Genomic DNA, 23,352 nt, shown 5'->3' on the forward strand with positions numbered 1-23,352 from the left:
CCTCCCCAAATGTCACCATTCTCCTGATATATACCCAAATGTCCCTCACCGACACGCTGTCATGCCCTGACCACCACCAGACCCATCCCAGCACCAACCAGAAGCTCCCATATGTCTTATCTAGCTCCGTAAACCCCCAAGACAGCTTCCCATTACCCAAGCGCCTGACGACTTCCCCGACATGCGTACATTCCCTGGCACGTATGCAGGACCTACAGCAACTTCATTAAGTATCAATCTTGATTACCGCCTCATGTTCACTAGATCCCCTGATGTTCCCTTGTTCACTTCCTGTACCTATTTAAGTAGTTCCGCAACATCCCCAAGCCCCAGCTTGGTATATTTTGAACACACACCCTTTTGCATAGGTCCAGTCCCTGTCCCTTTGTACCTGCTAACCATACGGATTTCCTTTACTCTCTGTTTCTTTATCTCAGTTTCTCTCTACTCTTCTCTATTGTCTCTGTGATCATCTACATGATCCAATATACGCTTTTACTTCACATCTAAGCAACCCAAGTGAGTCTCCGAGCTCCCTCGAACGATACTAAAGCTCCCCAACACCTAATGCCTTGGTGAGCTAACCTCCCCAAAACCTCCTCGAGTTCCCCAATTGCTCCACAAGCTCTGGGACCTCGATCTAGGTAATGTCAAAGCTACCCCCTACATCAAACTATGTGCCGCTTCTCTGTTACCACCTCCAACCCTTGAGGACGTCCACCTCTAAGTGTTACGATCACTTCTTTTTCATCTTATCTTTCTCCTTATCCCTTGTCTTATCTTTTATCTTTTGTCTTATCTTCTATCTCCCTTATCCTATATCTTGTCTTATCTTGTCACCTGATCTATTATTTATGCTTACTGATACAACATGCGCTCTTCATTTACTTATATTAAACACAGCAGTCTCACAACACATATACAGCATGGCGATCGAGCTTTCATTACTTACACATTGCTTTACTTATGTTCTACTCATGTTTACCACTAACCCAGGGCGTTGGGCATTACTAGGGCAGAGGGTTGTTCACTAGTATATAGACTGTAGCTACTTGCTGTATTTCCTTAGCTTCGATCTCGTCTATTCTACCTGGTTTAGTCCAGAACTTTGCTTACTTCCTTTATCGCTCCGCTGCCTGAAGTTTTCTTGAGTGTGACACCTGGTGACACCTGTTACTAGAACCAGTCGCTGACACTAAGCCCCAGTTCCCGAGACCTCCCCTCCTGGGTGTATATTTTCTCAGGAGCTTATACACTCAAGACCCATTCTCTCTATGACCTATTCGATCTTACGTTGACGTTCTAGCGAGTACAACTCCTTCTACGCAACACTACTAGGTTCCGTACCTCTACCTCCCCTACCTATGCCTTAGGGACCTCCCTTAGCCCATTTCAAACCCTCCACAATGCCCTATCCAACAGCTTTGCATGAATCTGACCATGTTTCATCTTCTCTAATCTCACTGTTGTTTGTGCAGCCTGCTGTGCACTCTCTTCAAGGAACTTGACCCTTCTACCATTATTTCAGAAGGGCAAGTAATTTTTGAGGACAATGATGTTCTAAAACAGGCCAGCACAGTATGTTCTTTGGCACCAGTAGGATTCCCCTGTGCCTGATACAATCCTCAACCACTATGCAAGGCAAACAGTAACAGTTTTGAAGTCCCTTCTCATGTTTGCTCATAAGTGCTTTAGTGCTCAGAATGCTTTGCAAACTGCAAAAGATGCCCGTCCCTTTAAGAAGGTCAGGGCAACTTGCGACCTCAAAAAGGCAGTGATCCGTTTCAGGTTAGAAACATTGGTATGTCAAAACTGTGCCTATAGTCTATATATTAACATGATACTGATATGTGTACAGAAGCTTTCTAGCAACTTGGAGATGTATTATCATTATGAACAATTCTCTCAGTGAGTAATGGAAGAGATTTTTAATGTTGTGATACAGGTGATCATCCATCCAAACCTCATTTCTAAGTGCCCTCAAAAAACTCATATGTGGTCTCAGAACAAGGATAAGAAAACTCTGAAGAAGCTCTTCCAGATTGAAGAGGGTCCCAATCTCACAGATAGCCCTATGAGCTTCAGGCCGGACTATCAAGCTTGCCCCCTTGATAATCAAAGGTCCCCTCTTTCTCAGAGCGGTAAATATCAAATGTGGTCTCAGGTGCTTGCTTGAGATGCTGCGGCATTACCCGAGTCTGGCGGGGACCACATTGCTCCATGGAATACGAATGCCAGGGACAAGCCACATGTGAGTATCTTTTGCAGTATGCAGCAAAATGAAGTCTTGCTCTTAAACTGATTCTATAATTTCGATCAGGTAAATACACCAAACGTCTTGAATGCAAAAGGTAATACTGAGGTTGCATTGGAAGGCTTCAAGGAGCTTCTAAAACAGAAGAATCTTGCTTACACAAATCTCCTTCAACACCTGGGGCAAGCCAACGCAGTAGGAGCTGCCTTAGAGAATGTGTGTTTTAGTTCTAATAGTACTTTTTTGAAATCATACTCATGAGCTCTAGCACACTGTTACTCCTCCCAACTATACATTGGCAATGGCATGTTATTCAGAATGTACCCAAAGGTACTTTAACATGAACTCATCAACTTCTCCTATATAGCTTGTGATAGGCAAGCCTACATCACCGCGCCGCACAACAACTAGTCCCCTGGTCAGGAATGTTCATACAGAGGATAACACTGATGATTCAGAGGACACAGACAAAAGCAATTCATGCTCATCTTCCATTGGTGATAACTTAAACACCATGACAGATGAATTTGCTTAAAACACACATTCAATAGTTAGCGTGGGTCACTTTGCCTATGGGTCAATTCCACTACTTGTATTACTCTCTTCTATCTTTGAGCTTTTTTCTGTACTGTATATGCACCTGAATAGCAAAAATCTCTTCTTATCCTTTGGCTATCTCTGTGCATAGTAATGTAAACAATTGAATGTTGCACTTGCAATTTCAGAGGCCCCTGCAAGCTCCCCCAGAACCCTGTTCGGAATTGCGTATTTTAGAGGCCAAAATCAGCCATTTCCTTGTCCAAATATAGCATAGATTGAAGCTCAATAGGTTGTTGGACTGGTACTCCGTATGCTCAGCTTTGTCTTCTTTGTCCTGTGCGATTTTCCTTTCCGGCCTCCGATATTGACTTACTTACTCCTATTTTCTCGATCACCATTTATACTCGATACATAATTATAAACTCCCTCAGTTGTTTCTCTTATCAACTGAGGTGAGATTACTTATTTTTTCTTCTTTATTCTTCTTACTAAAGTACTATAGATTATACTCAACAGGTACTTAGATGTACTAGTAGTTGTTTCTCTTATCAACTGAGATTATACTCAACAGATTATGAGACTGGAGCTCAACCGAGCTTAACAGAAAAACCTGATATATTTTATACAGTCAATTCTAATCTCTTCGAAGCTATGTCCTCCACAGTTAACTCACTGTCGATCCCGCGCTTCCCCGAATCATCCCAATTATCCGGCGAGAATACCTGGCGAATCTTTAAAAACCAAGTCCTCGCGCATATTGAAGTTCGGGAACTCGAAGGATATCTTGATGGTACCATTATCCGACCCCCTATGGGTGGCTATATCTCCACATCTACACTGTATCCTCCTGCAACCACATCAACACCTGTATACAGTTCGACCCCTTTCCCGCATGAATGGCGTCAACGTGACAGGATGGCCGCCAGCATAATCTATCTCAACATCATTGACCCTGTCGGACTAGGCGTCGAACGTGAAAAGCCTGCGTACCACATCTGGGCTGAATTGAAGAAGAAATATGAGAGACGAGATGAGATGCGCGTACATCAGGCTGATACCAAACTCCGGTCTGCTCAATTTGATCCCAGTAACACGACTATCAAAGAGCATGAAAAGACAATGAAAAATCACCTTAGGGAGCTTCGAAATTTAGGCGGTTCCTGCCTCGACTCCCAATTCCGTCTTATCGTAATTGCATCTATGCCCAAGTCGTGAAGAGATCTCTTAATCAACGTCAAGGGAATTTCGAGTGATGATGCATTTATTCACCTTCGTCAAGTCTATGACAACAAGAAGGAGGATGAGGAGGATACCCGACAGCGTAGTCAGGTCCGTGCCCTCATCGCTCAGGAGATGGCTTCTTTCCACTCGGCAAATGCAGCATCTACTACCAAGAAGGATCGCCCGATGTGTACAAACCCTAACTGCCCTCCTCGTCGACGTCGTACTCATGCGATTGAGAAATGTTGGGCACCCGGTGGCGGCGATGAAGGGAGAGGACCTAAGAAAGCCGAAATCTCAGTCACTCAAACTGCGAACTACGCTAGCGATGGTGGGAATCATACAATCATGGAACTCTTCGATTTGTGTACGTCGCCATCAACAACCATTCCATCTACCCAACTCCCTAATGCCCATACCTGCAGAAACTGTGTGTCAGTATCAACAGGGTATGGTGCAAAGAAAGAGGTTACGCACAACGTAGAAATATTAGATTCTTCTATTCCCGACTCAGTCTCAACCTTCGATGAATATACTGCTTGTTCAGCTCGCAATGAGAAGACTTTCCTATATGCTGCCTCAAAACCACGAATACCTCAGACTTTCCTTGACTCAGCTGCGAGTGATCATTTCTGGGTTCGAAGGGTTGATTTTATTGAATATGAGAACTTATATGGAAAGGCAGGGAAGTCAGTGATTGCCGGAAAAGCAGGTGAATTTGAGATTCATGGCAAAGGAACTGTGGAATTTGAGACAGCCGTGGATGGAATAAAAAGAAGATGCCATTTGAGTGAGGTCTATCACACACCATCCTTTCACCACAACCTAATTTCATTGAGGACACTGGATGCCAAAGGAATGAAAGGAGAGTGGGGTAGGGGATCACTCACCGTACGAACTGCAAATGGAAGTATCGTTATGCAGGGCAAAGGAAAGGGAACGATGTATGAGGTTCAAGCTCACTTCACGCCCTCAGTTGCGAATTTTGCCAGATCACATAATAAACCTGTTGACATACATACGTGGCATTGCAGACTAGGGCATCCGGCTATGGATCGAATACTCCAGATGCATAGGCACAATCTGGTCGATGGACTGCAAATTACCTCTAAGAAAGTGGATGGTAAATGTGAACCTTGCATCTTCGGGAAATCAACTCACCGACCGTTTGACGAAAAACTTACGCATGAAACCAAGGTTCTCGAACGTATACATCTTGATCTCTTTGGTCTAACTCGAACCCAGAGCATTGGAGGGGCGATGTGGATGTTTCTGGCAACGGATGGTCGTTCCTCAGTCAAGGCTCCGACTTTTCTGACTAACAAGCGGAAAGAAACAGTTTTGACCGCTATTCATGATTGGCGTACGATGGCAGAGCGGCAAACGGGTCTAAAAGTTTTGATATTCCGGATAGATGGTGGTGGAGAGTTTGATAATGGGTGGTTTAGAGACTACTGTCAAGAGCATGGTATAGTCATTGAGATGATACCACCCAGGTCTTCCTCAGCCAATGGAGTAGCTGAAAGAGCGAATAGAACAGTATTAGATGGTGTCAGGACGTTTCTCGTTGATGCCGGGTTTCCTCCTTCGATGTGGGCTGAAGCGGCACTCACCTTTTGCTACGTGAATGCTTTCATCCCATCTTCTCGGTTCCCAGACGAAATACCAATCGAGATATATACGAAGAAACGCCATGATGTCTCCCATCTCCGACCTTTTGGTTGCAAATGCTGGGCAACGCTTGACGCGATTCAAACTGATGGCAAACTTGGAGTTCGGGCTGTCGAAGGACGTTTTGTTGGATATATTGGCAGGAGGGGATATAGGATCTGGTTGCCGCAGACCAGGACTTTCCACGAATCTCGTAGTGTTGAATTCGAGGAAGGCAATCCTCGCAGATCTACACCCGCGGTACCAGATGAAGTTGATGGTGAAGTGTTTGTTGATGTCGACGTCGGTTCGGCTCCGGATGCCGTGCCTGGTCCTCCGGCTAATGAAAATCAAATTGATATTTCAGAGCCATCCATTCCCTCGACACCTACTGCACCTTCTACTCCTAGTTACGAAGGTCTTTCAGAACTATTCGCAACCCAATCTCTGCCTCAATCCTTACCATTACCTGTTCAGGAACCAGAAACTGGCCCAAGGCGTAGTACTCGTATACGTGAACCATCAGCTTGTCAAATACAATCTGAGGAATTTACTGAAAGAGAACGTAGTGCCTTTGAGCGGAACCTCGCTTGGGCCCACGACTCCGGAGGCATAGACAAAATCGACGGAAATCCTCTGGCGATGGTGGCAAACAGTCCGTTTGCTTTTGCTGCTGAATCTAGTGATAAGTGGGTCCCAAATACATATAAACAGGCCATGCGTCGCCCCGAACTTTGGAAGGCACCAATGCAAGCTGAGTATGACACTCTTATGGATAAAAACTGTTGGACATTGGTGGATCTGCCTCCGAATGCAAATCTTACTGGAGGGAGGTGGGTTTACGCCATTAAATGGCCGAAAGATGGGGAGGTAGCCAAGCGGAAAGCTCGATATGTAGCACAAGGCTTCATGCAGATAGAAGGTGTCGATTACGACAAGACCTACGGTGCTGTTGCACGTATGGAATCTGTCCGTATAGTCCTTGCGATTATTGCAGTCCTTGGACTTTTTATGTTTCAGGTCGACTTCAAGGCTGCTTTCCTGAACTCTCCTATCAATCACGACGTATATATAAAGCAGCCTGAAGGATTTGTCAAGGAAGGTGAAGAACACAAGGTGTGTAAACTCAACAAGTCGATTTATGGGACTATGCAGGGTAGCCACGACTGGCAGGACACCTTAGGGAAAGGATATGAAGAGGATGGTTATATTGCTTCAAAGGCTGATCCCTGCGTATGCTACCGTCGAATTGACGATGAGTACACTCTCTCCACCACGTATGGTGACGATGTCAATGGCGCTTCCTCGAGAGAAAATGGTAAAAAGAAGGCCATTGCAGACTTAGGAAAGAGATGGGAATCAAGTGAAGTTAATTCGGGCGTTCTCCTAGGAATGACTATTTTCCAAGACCCAATCTCCAAATCCATTACTATTTCCCAAAAGTCGTACTTCGAACGAATGCTGGAACACTTTGGGTTGGAAACTGTCCGTATCCGTCGCACCCCATTAGATCCCAAGGCAAAAATTGCTGAATCTCCAAATCCAATACCTGAACTTGACCGAAAATTCATGTCGAACAAACCCTACCGTTCGTTCATTGGATCTTTACTCTGGGGGGCTTGCTCGACGAGGCCTGACATCGCATTTGCTTCAAATTTCCTCGCTCGTTTCCAGCTTAATCCGGGTATTATTCATTGGGAAGCTTGCAAGTGGCTAGCCGGTTATATTCGCGGAACCATTCATTATTCTATCACCTATCGTGCTCCTAAACCTGGGGATGACTGCCTCGGTTTCAGGCTTTCACCTTTAGGTTACTCGGATAGTGATTGGGCATCATGTCTAGTTACTCGTCGATCTACTACTGACTATATATTCTTCATGGCTGGTGCTCCTGTTTCCTGGGCATCAAAGAGACAGGGCTCTGTGGCACTATCTACAGTCGAAGCTGAATATATCGGGCTCTCGAAAGCTTGTCAGCAAGCGTGCTGGCTTCGGTTGTTTATTCAAGAAATTGATCTTCCACTCAATGGTCCTACTCTTATTCATGGCAACAACTTTGGTTCGGTATCACTGTCAGAGGAGCCGAGGAATCACTCACTTGTGAAACACATCGATATGCGTGAACATTATATCAGGGAAAGAGTGAAAGATGGTAGTGTGAAGGTAATTCGAGTTCGTAGTGGCGAGAATGTCGCAGACATTACCACAAAAGCTCTTTTGGGGACTACACATGCTCGAATGGTTCAGATGCTCAATCTGGAGCATACGCAGTAGGGGGGATGTTGGACTGGTACTCCGTATGCTCAGCTTTGTCTTCTTTGTCCTGTGCGATTTTCCTTTCCGGCCTCCGATATTGACTTACTTACTCCTATTTTCTCGATCACCATTTATACTCGATACATAATTATAAACTCCCTCAGTTGTTTCTCTTATCAACTGAGGTGAGATTACTTATTTTTTCTTCTTTATTCTTCTTACTAAAGTACTATAGATTATACTCAACAGGTACTTAGATATACTAGTAGTTGTTTCTCTTATCAACTGAGATTATACTCAACATAGGTCAGTCCCTGCCCGGGTTTAGAAGCACCAAAAGCGAAAATTATATATTTTGAGTACTTTACACTACCATTTGTAGAAATTTCAGGGAATTTTTGGACACGTGATTAACCTTGTCCGTTATAGCATATTTTAGGCCGAAAACATTGCGTAGTTTACAGCGTTTGCCCGGACAGGGTTCTGGTAGAGCTTCCGGGGGCCTAGTTTCAGATTTTACAGCTTGAGAGCATTATTACTGCACTAAACCAGTTGCACGCTACGGTACTAGATTTGATGTTAATGCTTGGGATAGATAGAGCATTGTGGAATTGGTTAATTTTCTACACAAAAAACGAAGACAACTGAATTGTTGCAGTTGGGGATTTAGGACACGGGCAGTGCATAAGCCTGAGCACATACAAGCCACAGACTTCCTCTGTGTGGACAAGGTCGCCGTGCTATGGAGAAATTCCACAACCCACATACCCGGAATTTGAAAGGGCTTGTGCCATCAAGGTAAGTATGAGATATTGGAATTCTCCTTTAGATGAGGACCTAGTAAACTTTAATCGTCATTGGGAATTCAGTGAGATTCTATTTTTTGTGCTTACGCCCGAGAGGACCTGGAAGTAACAATGTTTATAGGAATTTAAAATCCAGATTTTAATTAAGAGCCCAAGAAGGGTATCCGCTGCCATCCGTAGATAAGTATATCGATATCGTACTGGTGAAGTAAATCATACTCGAGTATGAGCAACCACACCACAAAAATACACGTTCATGTACTCATTATACAGCTCCAATGTACCATCCGTCCGTTCATTCATAACAAAGAATAAATATCCTCCCTTGCTTGACCGAAAGAATAATTGCCCCCTGGCTCTGGTCAATATTGATCGTCTCGACGCTATGCAAATCCAATTCAGGAGGAATTTCTAGCGTCCGTACTTCTGCTCCTCCCCAGCCTCCGTGGATATCGTTGACCCGACCATCATCAGTGAACGGGGGAAAGGTAACGAATCTGAGTCGTTTATGATCTTGAAATTCTTGTTCACGGATTTCGTCTTGCTCTGCAGACGACTCTTCTCGTTCAAACCCGACTTCTTCGGGGTCCGTAGCGGTAGCAGTCTCGGAATCATCGTCTGCTTTACCGTCTTCCACATCTGTTTCTGAATTATGTGCGCTGTCCTTATCCTCATCATCGTCAACGCTCTCGTAGATGTGTCCATGTTGATGTCCAATTACTTGCATTATGACATTCCCGTCGTCGTGTTGATGCTGCTCAACATGGTGCTGGGCAGGCGCATTATGCATCCGCCTGGAACCAGCAGTGGCCATCTCACTCTGACCATCTTGATCATAATACTCTATCCAAACCGCATGTCCAAAATCAACCGCAACCAAAGGTCTCGGTCGCTCCTGCACCCCGTCCCCATCTTCGTCTTCGGGGCTCGGATCCTCGAGACATACGACCTCGAACGGAATACTAACGTACCACAGCCTCATCGCGTCGTCTTCGACGGTTGTGTTATTTTTGACGCGTGAATGAGAATCGATCGAAGGAGTGGTTTCGTCTTCGTCCTCCGCAGTGCGAGCACGGCCTTTGCCTTTTGCCTTACTCGAATTGGTGCCATCAGGAGAAGACGAATGGCAACTAGATCCGGAAGAAGAACCATTGACAGTCCAACCAATTGGTGAAACTGCGCTAGCTGTATCTACCCCCGCAGATAATACAGAAGTGGATGCTGTTGCTGCTGGCGAACCCTCGTAGAAAGGCGCAACAACTGAGCCTTCAGGAGGACCATCCAAGAAATACATCTCCATCGGCCCGAGAGACTGCTCAATCGCGCTAACACTTGCCACCGGAGTGCTACTGCTGCTACTGCTACTCCCTGCGGTAGCTGCCACGCCACTAGCGTAAGTCGCATTGCTCGTCCCATCCACTCCGTTGTTCCCAACGCCATCCGCCCCATCCTCGTCCACATCAGGATTATGCATCCCCCTCCTTCCTAATCCAGTCTTCCCTCTTTCTCCAAACCCAACCCAATCCGCACATCGCATCGGAACGCGGAAATAATGCTGCGCCAGCACAAAGCGCGTCTTGTGTGTTATTGGGTCGTGCGATGCGAGGAGAACCACTGTACAGCTGATTCTAGGGACGTTGGAGAGAGTGGGCCACCATTGACGAACGAAATGTGCGGATTCGGGGTACCAGGGAGGGAATGGGAATGGGTTGGGATTAAAGTTGGATGGCGTTGAGGTTGAAGGTTGGACTACCGGTTGAGGGAGTACCTGAATGGGGGGAGGAGTATTCAGGGAAGATGAGGAAGGGGTGGTTATCGAGGTAGAGTTGGAAGAGGACGAGGATTCTGCGGATGATGGAGGACTCGAGATAGCACTGGTAGTGCTGGTGTTTGATGATATAGTAGACGTATGAGGAGCGGCTGCTATTGAAGTAGTCACAGTGATAATTGCGCCTGTTTGGCTATCGATGACAGTGATGGGTATCACCCCAGCCACGTTTAAATTCGTAAGACGTCTGATAGAATGAAGTCTTGGTGCAGGAAACGTGAATCTTTTCACGATACTTTCAAATGGGGTAACTCTCCCAGAAAGAGTTGGCGTCTCTCGCTTTGTCTTCAACCGACGGGAATGGCTCTCGAGTAGAGTCAATGGATAAAAGTGTTGGAAAGCAGCATCGGAATCTTCGCAGTGAATAACGATATTCCGTTCGAAGAGAATACAGGACCAGTTGGACGACATGACCTGTATGATCATGAGATTGACAACGTGGTGAGAAAATATAAATGTTTGAACTTACGCATTCGATGCCGGTATCGATGAATACGTATTCATCCTTCTCCCAGTCAAGAAGAACATACAGACCGATCGTGTTGGAGTTCGAGACCCAGACGAACGCGGAAAGGAGTCTGGCGGAAGGATCGAGTAGAAATATGTTCATCACGACGCCCACACTCTTGAAAGAAGTAACAGGGGAGAATGTAGGAGAAGCCGTTTTCTTTCCCAGCGCATTCTCGTAGAATTGGAGCCGCATGAGCGAGAATTCCATAACTCTGCTATCATCATAGCTGTTTCTTGCACTAAGCTCAGAACCATGAAGCAAAAGCGTTAAGACGAGTCAGACTCACGATCCATGCAGAACCTTTGCCATTGTAAAATACACCATTTTATCCTCAAACTCAACCCTGCATTTCCATAGTTCCCACCGTTCACCTGGATTCCACTCTGCGAGACAGGTATCTGACTGTACATCCCAGCAAACGACTTTGCCGCTTTTTGTGGCACAGAGGGTGTAACTAGACGTAATCGGCGAAAGCCAGTCAACCTCTTCGCCGGGAGGCGCGCGTACGACCTTGTACCAATTTTTCGGTGTTGATATCGCACTTGATCCTGCAGGTGATTCTAGATCCAGGTAGTTATTGCGTGTCCTGACAGAGCCATGAGCTGTGTCCGCTGCTGCTGCTGCTGCAGTTGTTGAGCCAATCGGCCTGGGTGCTCGTACAAGCCAGGCATGTTCGTACTGATGGGCCTTGTTCACCGAATATATAAGCCGGTTGGTGGAAAGATCCCCTGGGCGCTGGAAGCCTTTCAGAGGTAAAGGTCGACACCGACGCAGAAGATCAGTAGCCAATTTGCGATAAACGGGGCGGGTAGTGAAGGAATAGTAGAGAGATTTACACGTCTGTGGTAAACTTAGTATGGAATCAGGAGTGGATAACGAATAAAACCCACTAATTGAAGAACATGAACATCAACATACTCCAGATATGAAGCAATGTTCAAGAGCAGATCGTAAGGCAGCAGATGAAACGACATTATTTCCGTTCCTTTCCTGTCCTGCTGTAGCTGTGGCTCTCCTAATGATTTTTCCTCTTCAAAATCGGCTTTCTGTCGCGATTGCACCTGGTTCTGGGACCAAAAATTGCTCGAGGGAGACACGGAAACACCGTCCAAGTTGACTCTGAGATTGGTTCTAGAGAAAGAGGCAACTAATGATGATCTCGGTGAACCCACGGTCATTTCTTCGGTAAAGCCGGTACGAAGCGGTTTACGGCAAGTGGCTTTGAAGGCTTATAAAGGCCACTGGACTTTGTTGTTCACGATATACGACGCCGCCCACGGTACAAGGCGAAAGAGGAACAAAGGGAAGCAGGTTGAGTACTTCCTATAACAGGTTACCGGTTAAGTTAGTGTTATCTTGGTGTCGGAGTTGGCACGTGTGGCGCTGCGCGCGACCTCTTGAACGTCCACTAAAGCAAAAACCTGAACGTAGATGATGGAAGAGAAAAAGCGTATTCGAAGGGTTGTGATAGCTGTAATTTTCAACTACAATCCTACGCGTATGTAATATCATTCGGATAGCAATTCCATCGGTAGAACATTCTCTAGAAGACAATCAGCCATTGAACGAGCAATCGTATCATTCTGTAATTCGGACCCTCGTGTAATTGTTTTGCGAGAAGATAGGCCGGGATAGGCTGGCAGATAACAACAAGGCAAAAATGCTGAATTCCGCTGAATGTATGCCAAAAACAAAAAGGATGTGGATATAGGGCTTGGATCCGCCGACGTCGGCGATGTTGCAGTAATGCATATACTTTGGGAAAGATCATCTGGCGGCCTGGGAACGGGCTCAAGGCGACGGCGGTGAGGGTGGGATAGGATAGGAAGGTCATGAAGACGAACGGGGCTGAACGTGCAAGCAACTAGGATTATCGGTGCAACTGCCTGCACCTGGACTTGCAAGGTAGTTACGACATTTTTTTAATCCAACCCCCAAGCTCATCGTCCTAAATCTGAGCTTCCGTTCAGTGTGACATATAGACAAAAGCAGTCGGTCGAGTTGTGCGATTGTGGAACATTATAACTATATTGTCAAACAAGGATCAAGTTAGGATACCAATAACAAGGCGGCGAAGAGAGGTAGCGATGTCAGTGAACACTTTGTTAGCTAGTACGCAGCGAGTCAGTAATGTGAAAGAACAAAGATCCAAGAGTTTTAGGCTATCTGTAAATGAGGAACGCGTACCTTTTCTACAAACACCCTGCAAAACAATAAATGTGAAAGAGCAAAGCATGTCAAAAGATGTATGACACAGCGAAAAAGACGATGGGATAGACCGAGATCACAGCAAATACAAAAGAATAGCACAATCAACAAACTGCGCGGTTCAGACGAACGAAAGAGCGAACAAGAAAACACAATCGACCAGTCCAGTCCTCGGAAAATTAAGGCTGTGACCGGTTTACGATACATGAGTGGGGATACTTCTTTTGCATTGCAACGACCATAAAGACAAAAAGAGGATTATCAGTGTAACATATGTGTAAGAATGTGTAAATGCAACGGAGCAAACTTTTAAACCACACGGCATCAATCATACGTCCTCCTTGCTCGTTTTTCCTCCCCTGGACGGCCACCTTAACAGCAGCCACCTACATCACAATTCTCGCCCCTTCCCACAACCTCTGCCAGAATTACATATCGCACCCGCCTCTATAAAAGACAAAGTCGCAAAACGTTGCGCCACGGCGGGGCTATATCCAAAGGAAGAGCCTTCACTCTTGGATTTTGGCGAGGATATCTGAGTCTTTGAATAAGTGGTATTCCTAGAAAGGACACAAGTATCAGTCAGGTAACCGAAAATGTATATAGGGTAAATGCCTCACCTCATCCCCAACCTTAATGGCATTTCCACCCCAGCCAGGGAGAAGCACTTTGTCACCAGCCTTCACCGTCGTAGGAATGATCTGCCCATCCTTGTTTGGTGCACCAGGGCCGACGGCAATGACGGTAGCTTCCGGTAAAGGAGTCGAGGTCGCTGAGGTGGGTAGGAAAATACCGGAGGCAGTTTTCTACTCAACAAAAGGAAATGTTTAGACGTGTAAGTGTTAGAACACTACAGTGACGAACCGTTTCAGGCTTGAACCTCTGCACAAGTACACGGTCAAGGAGAGGGACGAGGGACTTGATGGACTTAAAGGTAGCTTGAGCGGACTATTTGGTTGGACGCGTCGTGTTAAGTTTTTAGTCACAGCAAGAATGCGTAAGAATTGCAGGTAAGAAACTGGAAAGGCAGTAGTTCGAAGGCAAAAGTGTGCATACCATTACAGCAAAGAGTTATATAGAGGAGCGGAAAAAGGAAATATGGGATGTAGTCAGAGAAAGTGGACAGAAAAGGTGGAAGGATTCAAGGAGAGGAAATTTGACGCACGTGGAAATTTCCACGTCCTTCGATTAACAGACGCTCATAAGCGCTTAACACGACGCGACGACGCGATTCTATACTACTCTTTGCTCGTCTCTAATTATACTAAGCCCGAAGGCAAAATCAAAAGTGGCGACCTCGGGTGCCACATTCTTTCAAAGATGCTCAGCCTCTCACTTGAGCAACTGGATGTTTTCACCGTGTGTCTGCCTCGAAAACGCATTTGACATCGATATCGAGAAAGAGTATTATTATGATTCGTCGTGAATACGTCGCCTTAGATAAAGTAGGGTATACAGGTCGGATTTCGACCAACGAGGTCCCTAACTTTATCCACAGATATCCGGAAACATGAAGTCCGTTGGATCTTGTGGGATCCATCCATTCGCCAAACCTGCTTGGTAAGTCCACTCATCAGCATTCTCAGCTTTCCACGTCCATTGAATCCAGCCGCTTCCGCCTCTTTCATAAGCAATTACCTGGGCTTCCCAGTACTGGCGGAGAAACGTTTTGAAAGCTGAACTGAAGGTTGAAGCGGAGCCAGTGAGACCGGTGCAGCTACCAACGAAAGTAGAGCCGGAGAAGGATCCCTAAAATACCCCGAGACAGGAATGGTAAGAGCAGCGGTGCGCACGATGTAAGAATTGGCGTACGTCGTATCGAGCCCCAATACCTCTGCCGTTCAAATACTTTGCACAATCCGTTTGAGCAGGGGTCCATTCACCGACAATGAGCCACAAATCGAATGCGAGGCTGTTCTGATAGTTGCAAGCCGTTTGGATGTGTTGAGCATCAGTCTGCGATACCAGCTGAAAATTCGCGAGTTCAAGATCGAATTGCGAGTACAAGATCGAATTGCGAGTACAAGATCGAATTGCGAGTACAAGATCGAATTGGTGGTAGAGAAAGGAAGGAGGCAAGGAAGTTGCGATCAATAAAACGGAATGAAAGAATGATGCAGAAACTTACCTCCTGAGAAAACATCTGATAGATATGCGTGTCCATGGCTACGCCTTGCCATTGTGGAGGGGTTTGAAATCCACTCCAAAAACTGAGAGGCTGGAACGCGTCATGGAGGAGTACGACCGTATTGCTTTCTTGTGAAGTGCCGAAAGGAAATCTATGTAGGACCAAGGTAAGAGAATATTAATAGCACACCCACGAGGTCGATATACTTCAACAAAACCCATCAGCTCGAGAGAAAACATACCTTATATTGCCGTAGCTGTCATACCAATACTACGAAAGGCCGCCAGGTAAGGTTATGTATATCGCCACACTGAAATCTAGATAGTATCACCGACCTGTGTCACTACGTCGAGCATCTGGCTGCCATCATATCCTGCAGGTCTAAGTATGGCAAGTAAGTACAGCAAGAATAGTCAGTCGATCGATTTAGAACGAGTGGAGTCGAATCAAACAGAAAGGCTCCGCACTATATTCACTTGAACAAGTTCGGGCCCCCGTCCAGATCGCAGGGAACAATGATGGAACAACGAGGAAATCGAGAAAAAGTCGACACGTACTCGTTCAAAGGGGCAATTATAGGTACAACGTTCGTGTTATCTTTGACCATGTTGGCAATAGTCATAATGATCGCATCTGTTCGTTGAACATTCGACTCGTTCTCCTGCCATGTCCTAAAGTGATTTGTGGGATCAGAAAACACATAATACGGAAGCTGAATTTACGAACGGGAATGAAAGGCGCTCTCCAGAGTTGTCAAATCTGAGGATAGGAGTAGTTGAGTTTGAATGAGATGAACGTTACGGTGATGTATAATAGAAGAGACCACACCCGTTCTGACTGCCAGGTGCGCCTGACAAGGACATTAGAATGTGTCGTCAGCACACTGAGAAGCCAAATCGTCTCGTAATGGACGATGAAAATCGAGTTACCGCACCATGAAGATCTATAATCAGCTTCAAACCATGATTCCCCGCCCAAGTGATCGCGTTCTGGAGGTAGGGTAGTTGACCTTGAATGTAAGGTTCCCCACCAGAAACGTCGAATGCCCAAAATCCGATTGGTAAACGAACATGATTGAGGCTATGTCGTAGGGGGGGTCAAAAATATTCAAAATTGAATTGTGTGGTGTATGAGAAAATGAAGAAGAATGAGGTACATAGGTAATGAGCATAGATTATATGAGTGATATATGAGTTATGTGAAATGTTGACGAAATCAATGACGATTTTTGGACGATAGTAAAGAGATACGCACCCAGCAGCAGCGATAGCTTCAAAGTCAGATTCAGTGATCCATGTGTTCCAATGATTTTGGAGTACAGCCAATGCTGTTCCGTGATCCTGCATTTGACCAAACGTGTATTCATCGACGATGTTGGGGTTACCTCCATGAAATTGAAGGTAAGGGAAGGAGAGTGCGTAATTTGTGCATTGAAATACGTACCGGTATTGTCGAAGATTGATGGCGTTATCCACGGCTATGAAATTAGCAAGTGGCATGGTGAGCATGAATGAACGCTATCCACACGATAGACGCGTACTTACCTCGAGGACGAGCCATCCTCCAAGATTAACTCCTCTGACCTTCTCCGATCCATAAGGAAACCCTGGATTGATAGGGTTATCCGCAACGACGAGCCGGAGGAAAGTAGCGCACAATAGAACTGTGACGCTAGTGAGGATGCGTAAAGAAGAAATCATCGTGGGGGATAGTTGAAAAGAAAGACGAGACGTTTATACCGTTTTTATACTCTTATCAAATCCTAGGTTAAGAATAGAGTACATAGGATCTCATGAGGAAACCCAAGTGCCTGTTATTCGCTTGTTTTCTGCGACAGACAAGTCACAGGAGCGCAAATATTAACTGATGGTCAAAGTTGATTCGGAGAATGATCGATAGGCAATCATTTGGTCTTGTCCCTCTTAAGGTATACAGAAGCAATAGCACCGATTCAGATGAGGATACGACGCTCTTTCACCGATGATGTTCTGAGTGACGAAATTAGCGTTGCGAAGTGGATGGAAATGGTATATTCCTCACCGCATGCACAGAGTCACAACTTTTTTCGTAAGATTGTACCTTGATGTCATGCTGGTATATATATGTTGGGATCCTGTGCTGCAAGGTCATGAATTCGGTTATGACTATCTGGAGGTGTAAACGAGTTTTATGGGAAACCCTCAGGATACTGCCGTAGTAAAAATAAGCTTGTCGCAAATTTCACGGAGCAGCCTGAGTAAGCGCAGAGTCTTTCGAGTTTGTTGAGCCTCACGCGAGAGCGGGTCGAAAATCATAAGTGAAAATCAAGAGGACATCGTGGGGTCCAGCCGCCGCCGTGAAGGATGGACTCGGGGGGTTTCCGGAGTCACGTGTCAGTCGATCTCGGGAGTCGGAACTCAGCCTCCGGAGCTCCACAAATCGATATTAGTACCCTTTTTGCAGTCATCCTGTCCCGGCAACTCCTTGAAAATATTTCTCTCAGCTCTCCCTTGTGCGTATAATTCCCAGAAATGGTTGTGGTAGAGAGTTTCCGCAGATTTTTGTCCTCAAAGGGATCGTATACAACCCCTCGTACAACCCATTAAGAGTCTTGAACTCTTCAACACGCGTGAATGATAGCTTTACTATAGGGTGGCGGGCCCCAAGCGAGCAGTCGCGTACAATGTTTTTAATTTGGCTCCAAAAACGCCGTAATAATTCATCGTGTTTAGGGGACTCCACACGTGTTTGGCGACTTTCGATCGTGTATTGGACTCGCAGTATAAAAAGCCGACTTCTTTCAACCGAGAATTTCTTCGGCTACCATGGCTCCTTCTCTTTTTCGTACTGTCGTTATCGCCTGTTCTTCTTTATCTCTCGCTGTTGCTATCTCTCCCGGTTTTCCGTATGGCAATGAGAAGGTCCGAGGTGTTAATCTTGGAGGTTGGCTTGTGCTCGAAGTGTGTATCGCAGTATTTCTCGTGGTTGGCGTCTCGCTCATGTACTTCGCAAGCCATGGATAACACCCTCACTATTCGACAACACTGGTAAGTCTTACACAGCATACATCCGACTCCTTTGCTCTGATACGCATCAAAGGAAATAGCGCTATAGTCGACGAGTACACATTTTGTCAAATGCAAGATCGCGCGATAGCTCAATCCGTTCTGGAAGCGCATTGGAATAGCTGGATTACCGAGTCCGATTTCGAAGCAATCGCTGACGCGGGGTAAGTTCTCCTCCAAGATGAATCTCTGTCCACAAGCTCACCACAAAACTCGCAGGTTGAATCATGTTCGTCTTCCAATTGGTTACTGGGCGTTTGAAGTTGGTCCGGGCGAACCATACATCTCTGGACAACTGCCTTACCTTCAAAAAGCTGTCACCTGGGCGGGTAATCATGGTTTGAAAGTTATCGTAGATCTTCATGGTTTGTCCTACGTGTTGATATTTGTCGCATTATTCCAATGATCTTTTGACAGGTGCTCCTGGTAGTCAGAACGGGTACAAACTACTTACTGCCATCTAGTCCGTATACTCAATCCATTGCTGTTCCTTAGTTTCGACAATTCCGGTCAGCGCATGGACTACCCGTACGTCAAGCCCTTTTGTGTGCATATACTCGTAATTGATTTTTGTTCAGAACATGGCACTCCAATGACACGAACGTTGCCCGTACTGATGCTATCATCAAGACAATCGCTGACATGTTCAAGGACAATCCAGGTGTGGTTCCCATAATCGCTCCTTTGAACGAGTAAGTCAAATCCATGCGCTGCCTACCCCCAATGTCAATAACCTTCCCTCCAGACCTGCAGGCTTTGACGGCAGCAATGTTCTGAGCGTCGTAAGACAGTACTGGAGAGACAGTTATGGCAACATTCGGTACGTTTTCTACACCTAGCCACATGACCATGCACTCATCTCAGTTCAGCTACCCTTACGGATCCTCTCAGCAAAGCGACACCGTCGTTCTTATTCATGATGCCTTCCAACCCTTGAACTACTGGAACGGCTTCTTGACGACTGCTGACAACAACGCTCAGGGCGTGGCTATGGATACGCACATCTACCAGATGTTCAGTGATAGTGTGAGTAGCAGCATAGCCTTCACAGTTCCGACATATGAATGGATTAATCTTGCAGGGTGTCGCCATGTCGGATGATGAACACATTCAATCAGCCTGTGGTCAGAAATCCACGTTGTCCGGGTTCGACCTTTGGCTCATTGTTGGCGAGTGGACTCCTGCGATGACCGACTGCGCAACGTATCTCAACGGCCGAGGTATTGGTTCGCGTTACGACGTAAGTTTCATTTAACCTTGTTCATTCGATCGTAGTTCTCATGATATCTATTTATATCGCTGAACCTCGCCTCTGGCATGTTCTTATTTTTCATCCTACGCCGCTCAACCATAACAGGGCTCTTACTCCGGTTCTACGGCTGTGGGCAGCTGCACTGGCCTCACAGGTTCCGCGTCAAGCTTCAGCTCGTCCTACAAGACGTTTTTGAGAAAGAGCTGGGAAGCCCAGGCAATCACGTTCGAAGCTGCTGGTGCTGGATGGATCCAGTGGACTTGGAAGGCTGAAAATGCGGATGAATGGACATATCAGGCAGGCCTGATAAATGGCTGGATTCCACAGAACCCGACGAGTTATGAATATCCGAATATCTGTGATTGAGGTATTTGCACATTAGTCATTCCCCTATTCTATGGGTGACTGACGATAGCCAAAGTAATATTTGGCACCGAAGGTGACTCTCACTCAAAGCATTACACAAGGCCATTGTCTTATGAACGCCATACCCTATTTTATCCTTTCTCGAACCACGAACTTACATATGTACCATATTATTATCACTAGATGCACCCACCCAAAAGCTCGACGGTAATTTTTATACGTATACACTTACATACACTTACAGACATTTTCGGTATTACGATTCCAAATTCATTATTGGTGGACCTCATGATCAGGGTGACCATCGAAGCTCGAAGAACGAACACGACGTGATTGACTGCACCAGCGATCGAACTTCCACTTTTGCAATTCCTGAAGTACACAACTCATTCATACAGTATACTTTCTTCCCCATAAATGACAGCAAAATAATGCAACTACCAGACGCTTCCAGAGAGTACATCAGCGACACCTTCTGCCCAATAAACGTTCGCTGGACCTATTGAAGTCGATATTAATTATATTGTGAAATAAATGCGCAGTTCAAAACTTACTCGTGGTGTGTAGAGTATTGCTAGTAAGGGAAAGCATTCAAGAAACAGAGAGATTATGTTGAATGAGTATTGCGGAGAACAGGATAAAAAATATTCTAGAAAAACTCACATCCAGAAATATCCCGTGTCAGTTCCATACGAAACGGCATCGATGAAGCCATATGCTGTGGGGTCGTCGAGGATAGTTGTGAAAGCTGCGTTAGCATCCCACAAGAAGGTTGTGACCTAGAGTCCGTCGGCGGTAAGCCAAAACTCGACTTGGAGGTTGGTTGAAACTTACACCGGCGTTGCTAGTTTTGAAATCGTCGGCAAATTCAATCAGTTGGGCATTGAAATCCAAAATGTTAGCCTTGAGCATTGCCTGCGCTTGAGCATCTTGGGAAAGCATCTACAAACGTGTGGCGAGAGAGACGAAGTAAGTAGGATGAGCGGAATGCGTGTTAGGCGTAAAAGCAAGTTTCAACCAACCAATGGAGAACGATCAGTAGGTGGGACGTTTAGGAAGAGAAAGTTCCTGGCGCCGACGTCGCTGTTACAATGACATTATTATTGAATTTTATGAAACATTGAACAGACGCACTACTAAGGGAAAAAAGGACGTTAGCAGGAACATTCTTTTTGAGACGGAATAATGGAGAATTCACAAGTTTCTGCACCAATGCAAATTCAGCATTCAGGAGAGTGGTGTCGAATCTGGGGGAATTTTGTGGACTTTAAAGTATGCACTGCCCAGAGAGAGAGTTACGCACGAAGTTCGATTATCAGACAAGTAATAACTATTTCCAAGGTCATTTATCCCGATCCAGATCGAGAACAACGAATTCTCGCTTGTCCATGGTGTCTCAGCAGGCTTACTCGCTGCGGTATCCAAGAACTGGTTGACCTGGTCCGTGACTGACAGCACCGTCGGTTCAAAGGGCGCGACAAGGCTAGAGTCGATCGTCGCGCCTCCATAAGCATAGTTGTAAGTCAACACAAGACTGTTGTTGTACGTCGTCGTGTCAAAGTCGAGCCAATTCGCGCCTCCGGTTGCGGTGTATCCTGGGTACACCGGATTTCCGAGAGGGTTCCCTGGGGCGGGTAGAGTATCGTTGGTGACGAAGCCTGTTTGGGTGTACGAGTCTCCGCTGGAAGTCGCTGCTAAGAAGAGGTTTCAATGAGAAGGGAGGGATGTATTCTTACAAGCTGAACCAGTAGTTCTGAGCAGACGCCGTCCCAATAAAACCAAGAAGAGCCAGGAAAGAGGATGAAGGCATCGTTGAACCAAAGTTATTCTGGGATGAGAGTACCCAAGTAACAAGTAGGTGTCGTATTTGAAGGAATTCGGGTTATAGGGTCAAATGACATAGAGAGTAATCGTCGGGCATTTGTGAACGTTGAACAAGTCAAATCCCACCGATTATTCGCCGACTTGACTTGAGTTTAATCGTAGAATATCGTGGAAGAGGAGAACCACTGTGCAACTGTGCTGCGCTGAGTAGATCGACTCCAAACAGTAAGCGCAGCAGTTGATTGGCCTTCAAGCTTCAAGTTCCAAGAAGCCTACTGTTTGAGACCAATATACGAATCAGGAAGAGAAACTAAACCATACCGAAAGTGAACCGATATTTTTCCTCTATCAGTCCATCCGAGGCTCGAGCTTCGCCTGAAAATTGACTTCGGATATCCTTTGAGTCGGCAGCAGGTCGGCAGAGTCTTTGCAGCATGATCAGGACCAGGTCTTTCCTCTTGGTCTCAATCTGGTCTCAATTGCACTTCTTTTCACACAAAAGGGTTATCCGTCTCGGCCCGCCCTGCCCCGCCAGGAGTTTCTCGCTTTGCTTACAGTCATCTCCAAGTTCAAGTCCTTCTCAAACTCTTGGAGCCCAGCTCTTAAGTTGTGAGCAGCTACTAGGCACACACGAGTAATCCTTCTGCAAGTACTAGTTAGAGACAGCTATGAATTTTGGTACGCGTTGCCAGTGCTTACTGCTTTTCATTTTGGATCTCCGAGTCCAGGTGTATCCTTTCTATGCATTACAGGCGCAGTCTCATGGCGCCTTCGGATGTCGTTTTCCACTTGTATCTCGTAGAGTTTCAATGGCTTTCCCCATCATATCCGTCTTCGGGTCGAGCAGCGCAATGATAAGTATCTAAGGCCCTTCCATCAACCGCAGACACAAGGAATGACTGGCCACAAATTGAACACCATTAATACCACGCAAGAACGCCCTTTGGTCACAGTTGGGGGCACATAATTGTTCCTGTCTTTGTTTGATTGGTCAATTATTTCTCTCGAATCATTGAGGACATCATTCGCTAGTCTAAATCTATTCGCTCATTGGTATGTATTCCGGCATATCTTTATCCTTTCTGGCCAAAGTTTCTCTAGTTCTGTTATCTGTTATCTATGTACCCTGTCATATGCTCTTTTTCCTTAGTTACCCCATCAACCGTTTATGGTAGGTCAAAGCGAGTATTATCGATCTATTATTGGAAAAAGTAAAATGGTTGTTGAGTTGTTCATAATCTCAGACTCTCCTACATAATGCGGTCCGAGAAGGTCGAAAGCGGCATGAACTTTAGATGATACATGAATGAGACGAACGATTGAACATCACAAACATCCGCAAATTTTCCCTGAATATCAATGGGGAAGCTAGGTAGCTTTGGATTAGACTTATGTTCTTCACAAGAAGCTTTCCATACCCATAAAGGAAGATCCGTCTGTTGAATATGATATCTATCATGGAGC

General features: G+C 45.8%; 6 protein-coding genes across 6 annotated transcripts; 2 read left to right on the forward strand and 4 right to left on the reverse strand.

Moving 5' to 3' along the window:
- Positions 1-1,993: 1,993 nt before the first annotated feature.
- On the forward strand, positions 1,994-2,665 carry C8R40DRAFT_1073547 (uncharacterized protein; the record flags this gene model as incomplete). The annotated part of the gene is made up of 5 exons (XM_046226592.1): positions 1,994-2,141; positions 2,178-2,251; positions 2,321-2,470; positions 2,523-2,584; positions 2,632-2,665. 5 exons carry the CDS (start codon positions 1,994-1,996, stop codon positions 2,663-2,665), a joined length of 468 nt encoding a protein of 155 aa, XP_046081186.1.
- Positions 2,666-9,022: 6,357 nt separating this feature from the next.
- On the reverse strand, positions 9,023-12,244 carry C8R40DRAFT_1073548 (uncharacterized protein; the record flags this gene model as incomplete). The annotated part of the gene is made up of 4 exons (XM_046226593.1): positions 9,023-10,969; positions 11,025-11,304; positions 11,353-11,906; positions 11,957-12,244. The coding sequence occupies 4 exons, from the start codon at positions 12,242-12,244 to the stop codon at positions 9,023-9,025; spliced, it is 3,069 nt and encodes a 1,022-aa protein (XP_046081187.1).
- A 1,539-nt stretch (positions 12,245-13,783) lies between these two features.
- On the reverse strand, positions 13,784-14,333 carry C8R40DRAFT_1163274 (hsp10-like protein; the record flags this gene model as incomplete). Its single annotated transcript, XM_046230351.1, has 4 exons — positions 13,784-13,834; positions 13,895-14,080; positions 14,139-14,222; positions 14,331-14,333. 4 exons carry the CDS (start codon positions 14,331-14,333, stop codon positions 13,784-13,786), a joined length of 324 nt encoding a protein of 107 aa, XP_046081188.1.
- A 429-nt stretch (positions 14,334-14,762) lies between these two features.
- C8R40DRAFT_1073550 (exo-beta-1,3-glucanase) lies at positions 14,763-17,102 on the reverse strand (the record flags this gene model as incomplete). Its single annotated transcript, XM_046226594.1, has 12 exons — positions 14,763-15,023; positions 15,087-15,242; positions 15,403-15,553; positions 15,644-15,672; positions 15,738-15,783; positions 15,960-16,073; positions 16,129-16,161; positions 16,231-16,252; positions 16,337-16,482; positions 16,657-16,786; positions 16,846-16,879; positions 16,947-17,102. The coding sequence occupies 12 exons, from the start codon at positions 17,100-17,102 to the stop codon at positions 14,763-14,765; spliced, it is 1,278 nt and encodes a 425-aa protein (XP_046081189.1).
- A 1,104-nt stretch (positions 17,103-18,206) lies between these two features.
- C8R40DRAFT_1176007 (exo-beta-1,3-glucanase) lies at positions 18,207-20,064 on the forward strand (the record flags this gene model as incomplete). Its single annotated transcript, XM_046232437.1, has 11 exons — positions 18,207-18,341; positions 18,395-18,428; positions 18,481-18,610; positions 18,666-18,811; positions 18,864-18,885; positions 18,942-18,974; positions 19,025-19,138; positions 19,192-19,266; positions 19,316-19,472; positions 19,528-19,686; positions 19,804-20,064. The coding sequence occupies 11 exons, from the start codon at positions 18,207-18,209 to the stop codon at positions 20,062-20,064; spliced, it is 1,266 nt and encodes a 421-aa protein (XP_046081190.1).
- A 659-nt stretch (positions 20,065-20,723) lies between these two features.
- C8R40DRAFT_1057718 (uncharacterized protein) lies at positions 20,724-21,874 on the reverse strand (the record flags this gene model as incomplete). The annotated part of the gene is made up of 7 exons (XM_046225168.1): positions 20,724-20,843; positions 20,899-21,006; positions 21,087-21,147; positions 21,184-21,197; positions 21,263-21,311; positions 21,368-21,745; positions 21,801-21,874. The coding sequence occupies 7 exons, from the start codon at positions 21,872-21,874 to the stop codon at positions 20,724-20,726; spliced, it is 804 nt and encodes a 267-aa protein (XP_046081191.1).
- Between the last annotated feature and the right edge of the window lie 1,478 nt (positions 21,875-23,352).

The sequence above is a fragment of the Lentinula edodes genome (assembly GCF_021015755.1).
Source record: "Lentinula edodes strain Le(Bin) 0899 ss11 chromosome Unknown C8R40scaffold_48, whole genome shotgun sequence".
Lineage (NCBI taxonomy): Eukaryota > Fungi > Basidiomycota > Agaricomycetes > Agaricales > Omphalotaceae > Lentinula > Lentinula edodes.